Source organism: Epinephelus lanceolatus, chromosome 9 (assembly GCF_041903045.1).
Source record: "Epinephelus lanceolatus isolate andai-2023 chromosome 9, ASM4190304v1, whole genome shotgun sequence".
NCBI lineage: Eukaryota > Metazoa > Chordata > Actinopteri > Perciformes > Serranidae > Epinephelus > Epinephelus lanceolatus.
Genome location: NC_135742.1, coordinates 11,889,391 through 11,904,588, shown reverse-complemented (window position 1 = coordinate 11,904,588; position 15,198 = coordinate 11,889,391). Strand labels below are relative to the sequence as shown.

The 15,198-nt window shown below is 40.5% G+C and overlaps 2 protein-coding genes across 4 annotated transcripts in view; both read left to right on the top strand.

Moving 5' to 3' along the window:
• The window catches only part of camsap1b (calmodulin regulated spectrin-associated protein 1b), a 38,686-nt gene extending 32,636 nt beyond the window's left edge, over nucleotides 1–6,050 (top strand). For all 3 annotated transcript variants that reach the window (XM_033619452.2, XM_033619454.2, XM_033619453.2), the window contains 2 exons: nucleotides 2,501–2,619; nucleotides 3,733–6,050. In XM_033619452.2, the coding sequence (XP_033475343.1) occupies nucleotides 2,501–2,619; nucleotides 3,733–4,029 (416 nt within the window). In that variant the 3' untranslated portion in view covers nucleotides 4,030–6,050. The remainder of the gene's footprint in view (nucleotides 1–2,500; nucleotides 2,620–3,732) is intronic.
• A 1,106-nt stretch (nucleotides 6,051–7,156) lies between these two features.
• Nucleotides 7,157–13,986, top strand: LOC117252774 (uncharacterized). The gene is made up of 10 exons (XM_033619930.2): nucleotides 7,157–7,163; nucleotides 7,242–7,337; nucleotides 8,921–9,445; nucleotides 9,523–9,714; nucleotides 9,807–9,908; nucleotides 10,005–10,112; nucleotides 11,065–11,144; nucleotides 11,714–12,170; nucleotides 12,249–12,311; nucleotides 12,421–13,986. The coding sequence occupies exons 1-10, from the start codon at nucleotides 7,157–7,159 to the stop codon at nucleotides 13,692–13,694; spliced, it is 2,904 nt and encodes a 967-aa protein (XP_033475821.2). The 3' UTR covers nucleotides 13,695–13,986.
• Nucleotides 13,987–15,198: the final 1,212 nt, after the last annotated feature.

Here is a 15,198-nt window from a genome sequence, read left to right as displayed (position 1 = left end):
GATAGCCAATCAACACTGACGCCTGTGCATGCTTTCACATCATGTCACATTGAGACACAGAGCTCAGATGGAGCGGGAGAGGCTCCGGTAAGCCAATGGTAATTTTGAAGGTAAGGTAACAGAAACCAGACAGAAACAAAGTTTCAATAAAAATCCTCTATGCTGAAGTTTTAAAGTCACCACCACATATGATCCATTTCAATGATGACATGCTTGCCCAGAGGTGAAATTTCGACGTAACTGCCTGTTTAATTCACATCAAGCGCGATACAATTTTGCAAACAGCCTAAATGATTTAGCTTCTAAAAATAAATAGCACCAAGGCAAAAAAGAGATGTAGGAGCTATAAGTCAAAAAGTCTGATAACCACTGAAAGTTTAATCTCTGTTTATAAACTCATTATGCTATAAAAGTTTAATCTGAAAAGTAACTACTAATTAAAGCTATAATCTTTTTGTTCGTTTTGATAATAAACACGTTCCTTTGCAACACATACATTTCTATTTCTTCATTTTGTGATCGCAACACCAAGCCCCCCGCTCCGGTAAAGATTTCAGGCACACAAATCTTCCGTGCTCCACATTTCAGGCACACAAATCTTCCGTGCTCCACATTTCAGGCACAAAATTTTCTCTTGCTTTAACCCGTCAATATGTCAGGACACATTAACAAGGCCAGTCGATTCTTTGCTTGTCATTATTTTGAGAACACAATAAATGGACAGTATGTACAGTGCCCTCCAAAAGTATTGGAACAGTGAGTCCAATTCGTTTACTTTTGTTGTCGACTGAAAACATTTGGGTTTGACATCAAAAGATGAATATGAGACAAGAGATCAACATTTCAGCTTTTATTTCCAGGTATTTACATCTGGATCTGATACACAACTTAGAAGATAGCATTATTTGTAATGGAACACAATTTTTTTAGGTGAGCAAAAGTATTGGAACATATAAACTTAAAATAGATTAAAGTGAATGAGACTTAATATTTAGTTGCAAATCCTTTGCTTTCAATAACTGCATCAAGCCTGTGACCCATTGACATCACCAAACTTTTGCATTCTTCTTTTGTGATGCTTTTCCAGGCTTTCACCGCAGTCTCTTTCAGTTGTTTGTTTTGGGGGGGTTACTCCCTTCAGTCTCCTCTTCAGCAGGTAAAATGCATGCTCTATTGGGTTTAAGTCTGGAGACTGACTTGGCCAGTCTAAAACCTTCCACTTCTTGCCCCTGATGAACTCCTTTGTTGTTTTGGCAGTGTGTTTTGGGTCGTTATCTTGCTGCATGATGAAGGATCTCCCAATCAGTTTGGTTGCATCTTTCTTTAAATTAGCAGACAAAATGTTTCTGTAGACTTCTGAGTTCATTTTGCTGCTGCCATCATGTGTTACATCATCAATGAAGATGAAAGAGCCCGTCCCAGAAGAAGCAATGCAAGCCCAAGCCATGACATTACCTCCACCGTGTTTCACAGATGAGCTTGTATGTTTGGGATCATGAGCAGATCCTTTCTTTCCCCAAACTTTCGCCTTTTCATCACTTTGGAAAAAGTTAATCTTTGTCTCATCAGTCCATAAAACTTTTCCCAGAATTTTTGAGGCTCATCTCTGTACCTTTTGGCAAATTCCAGCCTGGCCTTCCTATTCTTCTTGCTAATGAGTGGTTTGCATCTTCTGGTGTAGCCTCTGTACTTTTGTTCATGAAGTCTTCTGCAAACAGTAGATTGTGATACCTTCACTCCTGCCCTCTGGAGGTTGTTGCTGATGTCACTAACAGTTGTTTTAGGGTCTTTCTTTACAGCTCTCACAATGTTTCTGTCATCAACTGCTGATGTTTTCCTTGGTCTACCTGTTCGACGTCTGTTGCTTAGTACACCAGTGGTTTCTTTCTTCTTCAGGACATTCCAAATGGTTGTACTGGCTATGGGCAATGTTTGTGCAATGGCTCTGATTGATTGTCCATCTTCTGTCAGATTCAAAATTGCTTCTTTTTCACCCATAGACAGCTCTCTGGTTTTCATGTTGGTTCCACCTCTAAATGCAGTCTTCACAGGCAAAACCTGTCGTACCCAATCTGAAACTGGGCTCAGACATTCATTGCTATTTATTGTTTGAATAATCAATGTAATTGGGAAACACCTGGGCAACAAAACACACCTGTCAGTCACATGTTCCAATACTTTTGCTCTCATGAAAAATGGGTGGGTTCAAACAAAAGGTGCTATCTTCTAAGTTGTGTATCAGATCCAGATGTAAATACCTGGAAATAAAAGCTGAAATGTTGATCTCTTGTCCCATATTCATCTTTTGATGTCAAACCCAAATATTTTCAGTCTACAACAAAAATAAAGGAATTGGCCTCACTGTTCCAATACTTTTGGAGGGCACTGTAACTGCCAAAGTGATGTAGACTTGTTTGCTGCATTTAATTTATAATTATCTGACTGAATGATTATTTGCTCCACAAGATGTATGTGGTCTAACTTGCTTTTTCTCCTTTAGGTCCCAAACTCTTCAAGGAGCCCAGTGCCAAGTCAAATAAGCCAATCATCCACAATGCAATCTCCCACTGCTGCCTGGCTGGCAAAGTCAATGAGCCTCAGAAGAACCAGATCCTAGAGGTCAGTTCACATGCAACAAGCTGATCACTTTCTTCCACTTGAATCATTTTACATCACACTGAATTAAAAAAGATGTGACAAGTACATCTGACTTTAATCACCATATTCTAACATTAAATTTTGCTACCGTGGTTACATGACAGATGACTTTCTCTGATCCATTTTTGTGGCACTGAGGTGGGAAGCACTCACCATTCACACAATAACAGCAGAAACTCACTGTAGGTTGAGCTAGGCCTACTGGACACATGGGCTTTACTATCTCTTGCACATGCAAAATCAAGACTTTAAAACACCACCAGGTATCTGCTTCTGTGGACGTGTAAATGCATTGACCGCTTTTACTCCATCTAATCAAGAATTTTCTCTGTTGCTGGATTCTTTGTTCACCATGGAGACGTGAGAAAAACAGTTTTCTTTATGAATTTGACATAACTTGAGTTAGAGGCCTGTACGGGTTCAGTTTTGCCAACCTGCACCAGCTCGCATCTGCAAAGCTCAGTACTGGAGCCAGCCTGTTACCCGTAATTATCCCCAAGTCAAATCCAGACCCGCCCTGACCAATAAAAACAAGTCCTGTGACTCGACCCATGATTAGGCACATGTTTTTGCTGTTCTGTGTAATGTACTGTCCCCTTCAGATGTGCAAACTACTCGCTCAGTCAACTCCCACTTGTTCATGTAACGCAAGGCGACAGAAAGATAACTGATTTTACTGTAATCATCTGTCCACATATCCAAAGTAACTTCCCCGTAGCTATCAGCCAGCTGCATCCTCAATATCCTCCATGCATATTTTGTCAGTCTGCCACGTGATACAGTTGATGTGGAGCGTCCACACGGCCAATTTGGGCTTCTGTGATTAGTCTGCATTTAGTTCATTTTTATCCATGTCCATACCCATGAATTTATCTAACTCCCTGGAAGACGACATCTTATCTCAATGGGAGCTTCCTGGCTAAAGAAAGGATAAAAACAAAATACCCACGGGTCCCCACCTTGTGCAGGACTCTGGCACAGGAAGAGTAAATGATGTACAGGTGATCATTTTGCAGGTAAAATATTCCTTTAAAAACAGTTTTCTTACTTCTGTTTGACCTCTCTCCACCCTAGGAGTTGGAGAAGTGCGAGTCCAACCACCTGATGATCCTGTTTCGGGACGGTGGCTGCCAGTTCCGGGCACTCTACTCGTACTTCCCCGACACCGAAGAGATCCAGAAGCTGACAGGAACAGGACCCAAGAGCATCAGCAAGAAGATGATCGACAAGCTGTACAAGTACAGCTCAGACCGAAAGCAGTTCACCGTCATCCCCGCCAAGACTGTGTCAGTCAGCGTGGACGCCCTGACCATCCACAACCACCTGTGGCAGGCCAAGAGAGGTGCTGTGCCAAAGAAAAGCGGGAAATAGCAGAGAGCCAGATTTTAAACCCTCTGTCATCCAAATCATCTTATGCCCATCTTGCTTGTTTCCTGAACTGACTGCATTGATTGACGCCCACAGCCAAGCTCATCGCCGTGAAACCTACTCGGGAGAGGACACATTTATGGACATGTGGTCCTCTGTAGGTGGACCCAGGCAGAAACAAGGGAAAAGGTGTGTCTGTGTGTATGTGTGTGTGTGTGTGTGTGTGTGTGTGTGTGTCACAGGTGGTCTGAGGGACTGGTGCTTGCAACAAAAAGAGGAATGCCGGCTTCTTCCCCCTGTGATCTCAGTGCGATCTGTTCGGGTTGCTTTCGCCCCGGCTCCCGTTTTACTACGACGACCACGACTCAAGCATATGGCATTTTCTTTTCCTCTCTGTCTCTCATTTGTGGTGGATGTTCATTTTTTACATGAAGTATTTATTAGTTCAGCACTGTCATGGTCGAGAGCTCAGCTGCAGCACTAAAGTCCTTCCTTCTTCGGACAAATTTGGACAAAAGGAAGGGACGCCGGGGGAACTCTGTCGCTCTTTTCAGAAAATCCGAAAACAAGGGACCTTTGTACAACCCTTTAGGACTGCCAGACTGCTCTGCTGTCCCAACACTAAACAACAATCTCTTCCTGCGTGGACTGTCGAATCTGTCGAATCAGGCTGGCATTACCGATTTTGCCTCACCAGGGATCTCCAAAAAACAAACCTGCTGCTCTGAACTGTCTTCTTCTTTTGTCACAGGGGAGCTCCTCAGGTCTCCCCCAGACATCTGTTGGCCTTTCATGCATCGTGGTACTATCTATTTATTCAACCGCTTTTTAATCTAGACGCTGATCGTGTAGCACTGGATATGTGTATAGCAAAAAAGTAAAAAACAAAAAGAAAAAAAAAAAGTTGACGGTCATTTTAAATACTTTTATTTGTCAAAACATCCTTTTTCTGGAGGGTGTCAAAAGAGGGTGAATGATAGGTTTTGGTACAGAAATTATGCTTTTTTTTGGTTTTGTTTCAGCTTATTTTTTAAATATTATTTTATTATGATTAAAGCGATGTGGTATAGAGTCTGAGCTGATGTTATGTGTTTTCATCATAACGGGAATTCTCTGATGTTTAGAGCTTAGTTGTGTTTTCTCTCTCCACTGGGCACTCTTGGATTGTCCTGTATAAAGGTGCACTCATGAACACTTGTCGACGGCTTCTTTCATGCAATGTAACTCCTCCCCTCCTTAAATGCCCCCTCTCCTTCCCCTCCCTGAGTGTTTTTGTCGGCCTGTCCCATCTTTAACCACGAGAGCGGCACACACATACACACGCACACACACACACACACTCTTGTTGTTGAAGGGTGTTTTCGTGCCGCTCTGTAACCGCTTCGAATGACAGTATTTGATATATTCACAAAGGGGTTTGTGTGTGCGGGCGGGTGGGGGACTGTGGTTCAGTTATGTACCAACATTAAAGAACATTCCTCCAAGGTGTTGACAAACACTGCCACGTCGTCTCTTCTCTCTGTCATTAAAAAAAAATAAAAAAATAATCAAAGTGCTTTTTTAGAAACCGTTTGTTGGCCTCGAGAACAACCAGAAGTGTTGCACGAGCACTTTACTTTCTGTTTGTTGGGGAGTTTTACATTCTGAACGGGCATAAAAACTAATTGATACTGCTGTTAAAACTAAAACCAAACACTAAGATTTAGTACTGACATGTAACGCTGACGGGCCTCCGCTGATATGATACTACTGCAGTCTCCAAAAACAACAGAATACTTGATTTCTCATTTGCTGCATTTGTTTTTGGGTGGAGGAGGTGGCAGATCTTTAATTGTATGCCAGTGTATTTTTGTTAACTAAAAGATTGTATTGGCATTTTGGTCACCATTTTTTTGTTACACTAGTGTACTTTTCATCCTTGTTGATTTTATCTTTGATCCCATGCCATCTATTTATTTTAAAAATGGAAGCACTGAAACAGAATAAATTTTCAAGTGAATAAAAGTCACATTTTTTCATTTTTATTCTTTTCTCATGGCTTCATTTGTCCATTTGTGAGACTCCACTGTTTGTTTTATGTTGCTAGTTTTAGACACAGCACTGATTTTAATATTAAGCTCACCAACGTCACACGTTTCTTTTTTTGTTTTTCACATGGTTTTCACAGTAGGCAGCGCTGCGTCTTTTCACTGAAATGTTCATTTTTATGGAGACAGATTTGACTCACTATTATTATTATTATAATAATATAATATCATTATTATTATTAATATTATTTTTAATATAAATATTATTTTAAAATATACATATAAATATTTTTGTGCATGTACAATTTTTTGTATTTGTGGAAGTCTTCTTATATTTACAGATTACACATTTACACAAATATTCTCACCAAGTCTATATATATATATATATATATATATATATATATATATATATATATATATATATATATATATATATATATATATATACATATAGACTTGGTGTACTTAAAATTCAAATTTGGAAGCGTAAAATTCACAAAATAAATAATAAAAAATAAATACCGAACAAATGTCACAAATGCTTTTCTTTTTTTTTTTGTAGATTAATTTAATGTATTTACATGTTTTATATATGTGGAATTTGTGTATTTGAAAATTAATTTATAATTACAAAATTACATTTCTAATTACATTTTTTTATTTTATATTTTTTTTTTTTGTATTTGTGGAAGGTCTTTTTTATTTACAGGCTACACATTAACACATGGATTATCAATCTATTTCCATATTTTTAATTTCCAATTTCCTATTTAACACTGACGTCACAAAGTCATATTAATCTTCTCAACACCAAGAGGCAAAGCTGTATCATTCAACATGACACTGTGGTTTCTAATTCAAACCATCCAAGTAGTCAAAACATCTTGAGGCCTCCCCTGCTGCTAACCGCCTCACACTACCACCCAACTGGAACAGCAGCTTCAACGCCAGCGCTCATAACCATGGCAAACTGTCATCTGCCATGGCAACTGTGTTTCTCTTTTCACACCTGCTGGTTCAGGTGATCACAAGACCTCCAAACTTGGTAAACTGTCCAGGTAGAGTCCGAGCTGCAGCCAGCGACAATCACATCAGTCACCATGAAGGGTAAGTGCACGTATTTCATGTTCAAGCATTATGAAGGAAATGATGAAATGCTGATCTGATTCCTCTGTGTCTTCACAGTTGCTGCTGCTGTTGTTTTGTTGCTGTTAAATGTGCGTTTGAGCCGCTCTTGTGTCGGAGATGAAAACATTTTATTCTGCTCCAACATACCACCAGGTGAGGACTTCAATTTTTACTGAACTGAAGTTAAAAGCCAGATTCACTGAGCTGATATTATCCTTTAATTAAATGTCTTCTGATGTTGATTCCTTTCTCACAACCTTTTTATAAAAACTGTATAACAGATTACATTTTCCTCACATCAGTTTTGAATGTCTGTTGTTAAAAATTTGCTCTTCAAAGTGCCGTTAATCTTCCAAAGAGAATTGTCATCCTTTTGGTAAACATTTGAGTTTTAGTGTCAGCTGATGATCAAAACCTTGTCAAAAATGTCTGGAAAGCTTTCGTCAGATTGACTGCCATGAATCAAAAGTTGGTGAAACTCTGAACAAATTATCCCTCCTAAAAGGAAACATTTATTTTTCAACCTGGACCCTATTTTCCCATCACAACAATTTGTGAAACTAGTCCAGTACTGAGTGAACCAGGAAACAGGCTGTAATGTAACCGATAGGGGCACAAGTGCACCTTCACTTTATAGTTTATAGTTTGTTTGTTTTTTGCACAATTGAAACACAAAAAAGGCAAGAAAAATGAATAATGAAATATAGTTTAGGGAGAGGTAAAAACCCAGAGGGCTTATTTGAAGCCTCAAACTAATAAAATGTTCACAAAGTTATTAAAAACTCAGGAAGATAAAACCAGTACATAAAATAAAACAAGTGATAAACTACTAATAGCAAAATATCGTTTTGGGGCTGTAGGCTCTCCGTAGGATCCTTTCCATAAGTTGTCAGACACGTATATTATTATTATTGTTGTTATTATTAATTAGTAATAATGATAAATAATAATAATAATGCATTGTATTTATAGGCACTTTTCAAAGCACTCAAGGACACCTGACAAGACACAGTTAAAGAAAAAAAAAACAAGCAGCAAAATCAAACAATTCTGTAATGTACAATGAAAGTTAAGAAAGAATAAATAAAAATCACTAGACAAAAAAAATCATAATTATAAATATTAGGTATAAAATCATCATTTTAAAATTACCGTCAGTGCCAATCTCAGTATTTGTGTCACCATTAAATCAGACCAAATATGTCATGGGACAATAGCAATCTGAGCTTGTCAGCGGCAAAAACAAACACTTTTATTGGACGTTAATTCACAGCGGGTGCCCTGAATGGTTACATTGCAGACTGTTTTGCTGCTGCAGGGAAAACAGAGTCCAGTTTGAAAAATCCTGAAGTTAACCTATTGAATGTGGTCAGAAAAACTCCAGCCTGGTGATGTTACATTGCAGAACATGACCAATAGATGGCAGCACAGGCAGGACTTTGAAACTGCTCCATAAAAACATAAATGAATTGCCACAAATTACAGGTTTAACATACGTACATAAGTACTAGCTTTGAAAACTAGTGAGACATTGAGTGAGCCTTTAATGCACTCATCTACTATCTGCATTTTTACTGCAGGGATTCAGCACAGAACCAATGCAGTGTATTTTAAAAAATGGTCAGACAGCACGCAGCGAATCAGCTGATTTCATTTAAAACTGCTCTTGTATCACATTTGACTTCTTAATTTTAAGTTCTATGTGCCTAAATGTAATCATAATACTGTGCTCTTAGCTTTCAGTCCTGGTTTTTCATCTCTGGTCATGGCCCTGAGGGATGTCGGGGAGATAAACTCCACTGTGTTCCGCAGCGACAGCCTCACCTCAATAACCAGGCTCAGGATTGACAAGGCTGGTGTCACAGGCATCGCTGCAGGGGCTTTCAGTTCTTTCCAGAGCCTCACAAATCTCACTTTAGACCAGAACTTGCTGACAGAGATCAACCCAAACTGGTTTGGTCGGCCTGATATCCTCAATGAGTTCATCCTCTCAGGAAACCAGATTGAAGTTCTGAATGAGTCCAGTCTTAACGGGCTCATTAACCTCAGATGGCTACATCTGAGCAACAACAGGATCAGGACGATTCATCCAAATACTTTTAGCTTCCAAACCAACTTGGCTGAGTTGGACTTGTCTAAAAACAGGATGACTCGGGTCTCACCTCAGGTCTTCAGGTCTCTCCAGTCCACCAGGATCAGACTAGATGGGAACCCCTGGGACTGTTCCTGTGGAGCTGAAGACTTTGTCTACTTTGTCAAAGGTTCGTGAAATACGAGACGTGTAACAAGTTGTGTGTTTTAAGAGCTTTTCAGAAAGTAAAGCCGTGTCTCTTCTCAGATCTCCAAAGCAGATCTCTGCTCGACAGACAGATGGAGGTGACCTGTGAGAGTCCTCTGTCTCTGAGGGGTCAGCCTGTGTGGAATGTGTCGGTGTGTGTGACGTCACCTCCACCAAGACCACCATCAGTGACGCACACGACCCACACCAAACCCACTGATATCCTCACGACAGTCCCTGCACCCACATCTGGTGCGTCCTTCTTTTCTCAGTTTCTAATATTTGAAATAATTCAGCATCACAATCAGGATGTGTGCGCTCAGTATCTCTGTTGTCCCCTCCAGCAAAAGTTGTGACAACACCTTCATCACAGCCAACATCAGAAACAAAAACCTCTGTCCAACCCAAACCCTCTGATGCACCTGTTATAATGTCCTCACACACTGGTACATGTGATTCTTCTTTCCTAGTGTCTGCTTTTAAATTCTTAATCACTAAAGTTTAATTAAATTTGTGCTTTGTATCTCTGTTGTTCCCTCTAGCAACAGCTCCATGGCGACCGACATGGGAGACAAAAACTTCTGTCCAACCCAAACCCACAGATATCCTCACAACGGTCACTACACCTCCTTTAAAGAACGGTACATTTGGTTAGTTTTCTTCATGTTTAAATTTCTTTACCAACAGAATCAGAGTGAATCAGAGTGAGGGTAGAATGGAGCGTGAGATGGATCGGCGGTTGATGCGGGTGTTGTGCCAGACCGTAGTGATGAAGAGGGAGCTGAGCTGGAAGGCGCTTTCAATTTACTGGTCCATCTACGTCCCAACCCTCACCTATGGTCATGGGCTCTCTGGATAGTGACCGAAAGAATGAGATAGCAGATACAAGCAGAAATTAGTTTCCTCTGTGGGGTGTCTGGGCTCAGCCTTAGAGATAGGGTAAGGAGCTCAGACATCCGGAGGGAGCTCGGAGTAGAGCCACTGCTCCTTTGTGTCGAAAGGGGTCAGTTGAGGTGGTTCGGGCATCTGATCAGGATGCCTCCTGGGCGCCTCCCGTTGGAGGTGTTTCAGGCACGTCAAACTGGTAGGAGGCCCCAGGGCAGACGCAGTTCTGGCCTGGGAACGCCTTGAGTTCCCCCAGGAAGAGCTGGAAAGTGTTGCTGGGGAGAGGGACATCTGGGGTGCTTTGCTTGGCCTGCTGCCCCTGTGACCCGGCCCCAGATAAGCGAATGAAAATGGATGGATAGATAGAATCAGAGTAATACAAGAGATTATCAGTGAAAGAAATTGAGGAAAAAAGAAGTTTGTAATTTCAAGAAAGGTGCTCACACATCATAATTAATTTCATTTTAATATCATTTAACCTCTAATAATGATAATAATATCTTTTTTTCTGTTTGTTTTTGTTAATCCAGTGGACATTAAAACTAGAACATTGGCAGCTCAGTACTTAAATATTTTTTAGTTTATTGTCTATTACTTAACAAGATATTTCAGAAAGTACCCAACATATTTCAATTAGATGTTAGTAAGAGAGGCCATGAACATAGACACAAACGGATAGTTTTTTTGTTGATAGCACCACCTTGTGGTCACTTATAGGACATGCCATAACCTCCTACATCACATCTGAACTGCTGGCTTGGGAGCTAAATTTGGATTCCTTCATTCAAAACAAACGTGTTGGTCTCACTCTTGCTCTTTTCTGCCTGAACACATTATCCACTGCTGTCCACCACTGCATTTTAGTTATTACAACTCACATAAATTTCACTGGACATGGCACAAAACATAAAATAGTTGTATCAGATACACTGTTAGAGGGGAAAAACTCAGATTTTGATACTGAATAAATGAAGTTTTAATGTTTTCCTCTTCCTCTCTGTCTGCAAAGGAGGTTATGTTTTCCACTTGGTTTGTTTGTTTGTTTGTCAGCAACATTACAAAAAACTTTTCATGAAACTTGGATGGAAGGATGTTGCAAGGGCAAAGGAAAAGTTTTGGGGCAGATTGACAAAATATTTTTCATTATCCAGACATAGATAGTGGTTGTGCTTATAAATTGTTGTTGCATTCTTCTTTTAATTTTGCTTTCTTTTAATGATTTTACTTTTCTCCCTAAAACTATGGCTTCGTTCTCTTAAGGAATTGCCTTAAGTTTGATAAACTGTTGCACAAAGAACATTGGTGACCAAAGTAAGGACAAAAAACCATAAAGTACCTCTGACTCGTCTTAACTGAGCTTATGTAGATAAATGAGAGAAATGAGGGCATCCCAAGAAGAGTGTGTCACAACCAGGAGAACCTGATGGGCACACTTAATGACAAGCAACTGATTTCACTCATTAAATTTTACCAGAGGTCAGTTTATGATCGTGACCGTTCTGTCTCTTTTGTTATTGTGCCGTTTCCTCCAGCAACTTATATGACATCACCTCCATCAGTGACGGAGATCTCTGTCCAGCCTAAACCATCTGACCTGCCCAGAACCACATCTACACCCACTGGAATAACTGGTTCTCTCCTTGTGATATTTGAATCTCTCAGAAAAAGAGTCACCAAATTTCCCAGCTGTTGTTTAGACAATTTGTGCCTCATATGTTTGTTGTTTCTTCTAGAAACTTATCCAACGTCACCTCCATCAATGGCAGAGATCTCCGTCCATCCTAAACCCTCTGACCTACCCATAAGTACACCTACACCCGCTGGTAGGCCTGGTTCTTCTTGTCTTTTGATGTTTGAACCTCTGTATAATTTGTGCTTCATGTGTCTGTTGTTCCTTCCAGAAACATCCATCATCAGACCACCGTCAGATACAAATATTGTCTGCCCCCTTGTTGTCGTGATAGGTATGTTTTCCTTTCTTTTGAAGGCTTTGGTTTGACTGTACGAAAAACAATATTATCAGATTTTTACAGACTTATTTTCCTCCTGATAATGTGCTCCCCTCCCCTGCAGTGGTCCTGTCTTTGCTCCTGTTTGTGGTGTGCTTCCTGGTGGTGCTTCATCGCAGGACACGTAGTAACAAAACGGTGATGCCTGGACGTCCAGAAGAAAACAGACACAGATCAAAAGAAGACAGCAGATCGAGTCGTGCTCCGTCTGCAGGACACTCTGAGAAAAGAGAAAACAATCACTGGGACTCAGAGACGGGATGTAGGAGATCCTTCTCTGGAGTCAGAGCTAAGTCAGCTAATGCTATTCTCTTTACGTCTCCTTTTTGTGCGCCTGCGAAAGATCAAGTTGCTTTGCAAACTGAGACAGAGGCTCAGTCAAAAGACACAGGAAGACAGAAACTGGGAGATGAAACTGAAGTAGGCGGAGTAACTGGGACAGATAATTTAACAAACACCACAGATACAATGGCAAAAAATGCTGAAAAAGTTGACACCAGTAGAAACCTAGATGAAAACCCCCACCGTGTTTCTGTTAATTCAGATGCTGTGCCTTATCTGAGCATTGGTACAAACCAGAATAAACCCAGTCCTGATGATTTCAGCCAACAGTCCACTAAAGGTCAAAGATCACAGACGAGGAAAGGTATGGGGAGGATCTCCACCTGGCCTCCAACTGCAGTTCAGTGGCAGGCAAGATGTAAAATGAAGGAGGAGGAGGAGGAGGAGGGATCTGACATCCTCACTGTGTGGACACCAAAGTCTCCAGGTGAGGTGAAGAAAGCATTAAACAAAGAGGAGCATCCCTCTGCTTCTGACAAACAGGAAGATGAAACTGAGAAAAATCAAACTCCTCCATACCAAGATCCTTCTGAAATGACTGTAGCTGACATGAAACGGGGACACTCCTCAAAACCAAACGAGGAGACCACTGTAACAAGCCCAGAGGAGCAGCTAAAGAAGGAGGAGATGCTCCAGGACCCCGCGACTGTGAGACATGCCCAAACCCTGACTCAAGAAAAGCTTGATCCAAATCAAGACCTGAAACCTGCAGAAAGTTCTGCACCCAGGAACACAAAGAAGAGCAGCAGCAAGGCCGAACAGAGAAGTGAACCCAAGCGAGTTGTGACGAGCAGGCAGAGGGCAGAAAACACTGGTCCGAAGGCTCCCTCTGGTGGCGCCTCGCCAGATGATGAGACGCTGCTGTCTGGCAACGAGTACGCTTTGGACCTGCTGCATGAAGTCGTGCAGAACAACGGGCGCTGGACCAGAGACAGGTGGAAGCAGGTGCATGCCAGCAAGCAGCGGCGTCAGGACAGAGGTACAGAAGGAGTTTAGAGAGGGATTCACTTTAAGTTTAATATTATGTTCACATAACATGACAATATTGTTCTGTTCTCTTTATGTTCAATAAAAGAATATTGATTTTATTTTAAAAACTATCTGTCAACACCTTAGGTAATTGTTCTGTATTTTGGAAATGCTCTTATTTGCTTTCATGGTGAGAGTTAGATGAGGAGATGGACACCACTCTTCTGTCTGTCCAATAAAGAGACGCTCCAGTGATTTTTTTTTTATGACACTTCCATAAAGTTTGGGAACTCAGAGGAGGCAGATTTTAATGCACAGCAGGGGCCCAGATATCCTGACTTTTAGTCTCTAGTTCAGGTCAAGCTTGGAACATTCCCACATTTCACTACATTTCCCATAATGCAACATATAATAGCATCTTGCATTAGACGTCCCCCTCCCTTCCAATGCTGCATTGATGCTAGTGCCCAGAAGTGTGAGTGTTATGTTACCTTGGTACATCTGTGTCTGGACATCTACATGTATTGAAAATTAGGTGTTGCTAGTAATGTTAGTTAACACAGTTGTTTGTGTAGTTGGAAGTCTTTTAATCTGTGTTTCAAATGTTGCTGCTGCAGTTAGGTTAATCCTTTGGTAATATACTTAAATCAGAATTTCACATGTTTTTATATTATTTAATTTCATTGTTAAATTGTAACATGTTTCAATATTTTTTTTAATTAAAAGGTACTGTAGAATCTGTAGGATTTGAAGCCATTGTATGATCCACATTTTACACTGTAAAAACATATTTTGTGTTATTGTAAAGATGCAACTTAAAACCACAGAGAGTCAACTAGTGATACAACTAATTACTGAAAAACTTTTGAGGTGCTGGCCTGTGGATTTTGTTACCTTTGGACAAAGCCAGGCTGGTCTTGATTCTAGCTGAGCTATGTGTCTCATTATATTTACCATAAAGACATGAGAGTGGTATTAATCTTCTCCTCTAACTCACAGCATGGAAGCAAATATGTGAATAAATGTGAAACTGTTTCCTTAAGAAAGTCATTTATTTCACCTGCTGCTGCAGTTTAAATTGAACCTTTGTGACACTGTAATTGTGAGTCAATACTTGCGCCTCATTTCCACTGCACGGTTCGGCTTGATTCGACTCACTTTTGGTACCAGGTACTTTTTTCTGTTTTGTTTTCCACTGCAGATAGTCCCCGCAATGCCGCATGAAACCGCTGTTATATCATCTTCAACCGTGGAATGGAATTTCTCCTAAAAATTCCATTCATATATTACTAAATTGAATTCATAATCACCTTGTGGTGAGAACGTCATCACTGCCTGGATTATAGAGATGATTCAACAGGTTATTGAAACACTACATGTATGAACCGCACAGAGAGGTGGTCGGGGTGGACTGTGGACATACAGTGTGCAAGACTGTGGCACCAGAATCCCACATTCACTCCCAGACTCCTAAACCTTTCAGGTGAATCCTGATTTTGGGTAAATGTTGATTTAAAAAAGAGCGGCGCTT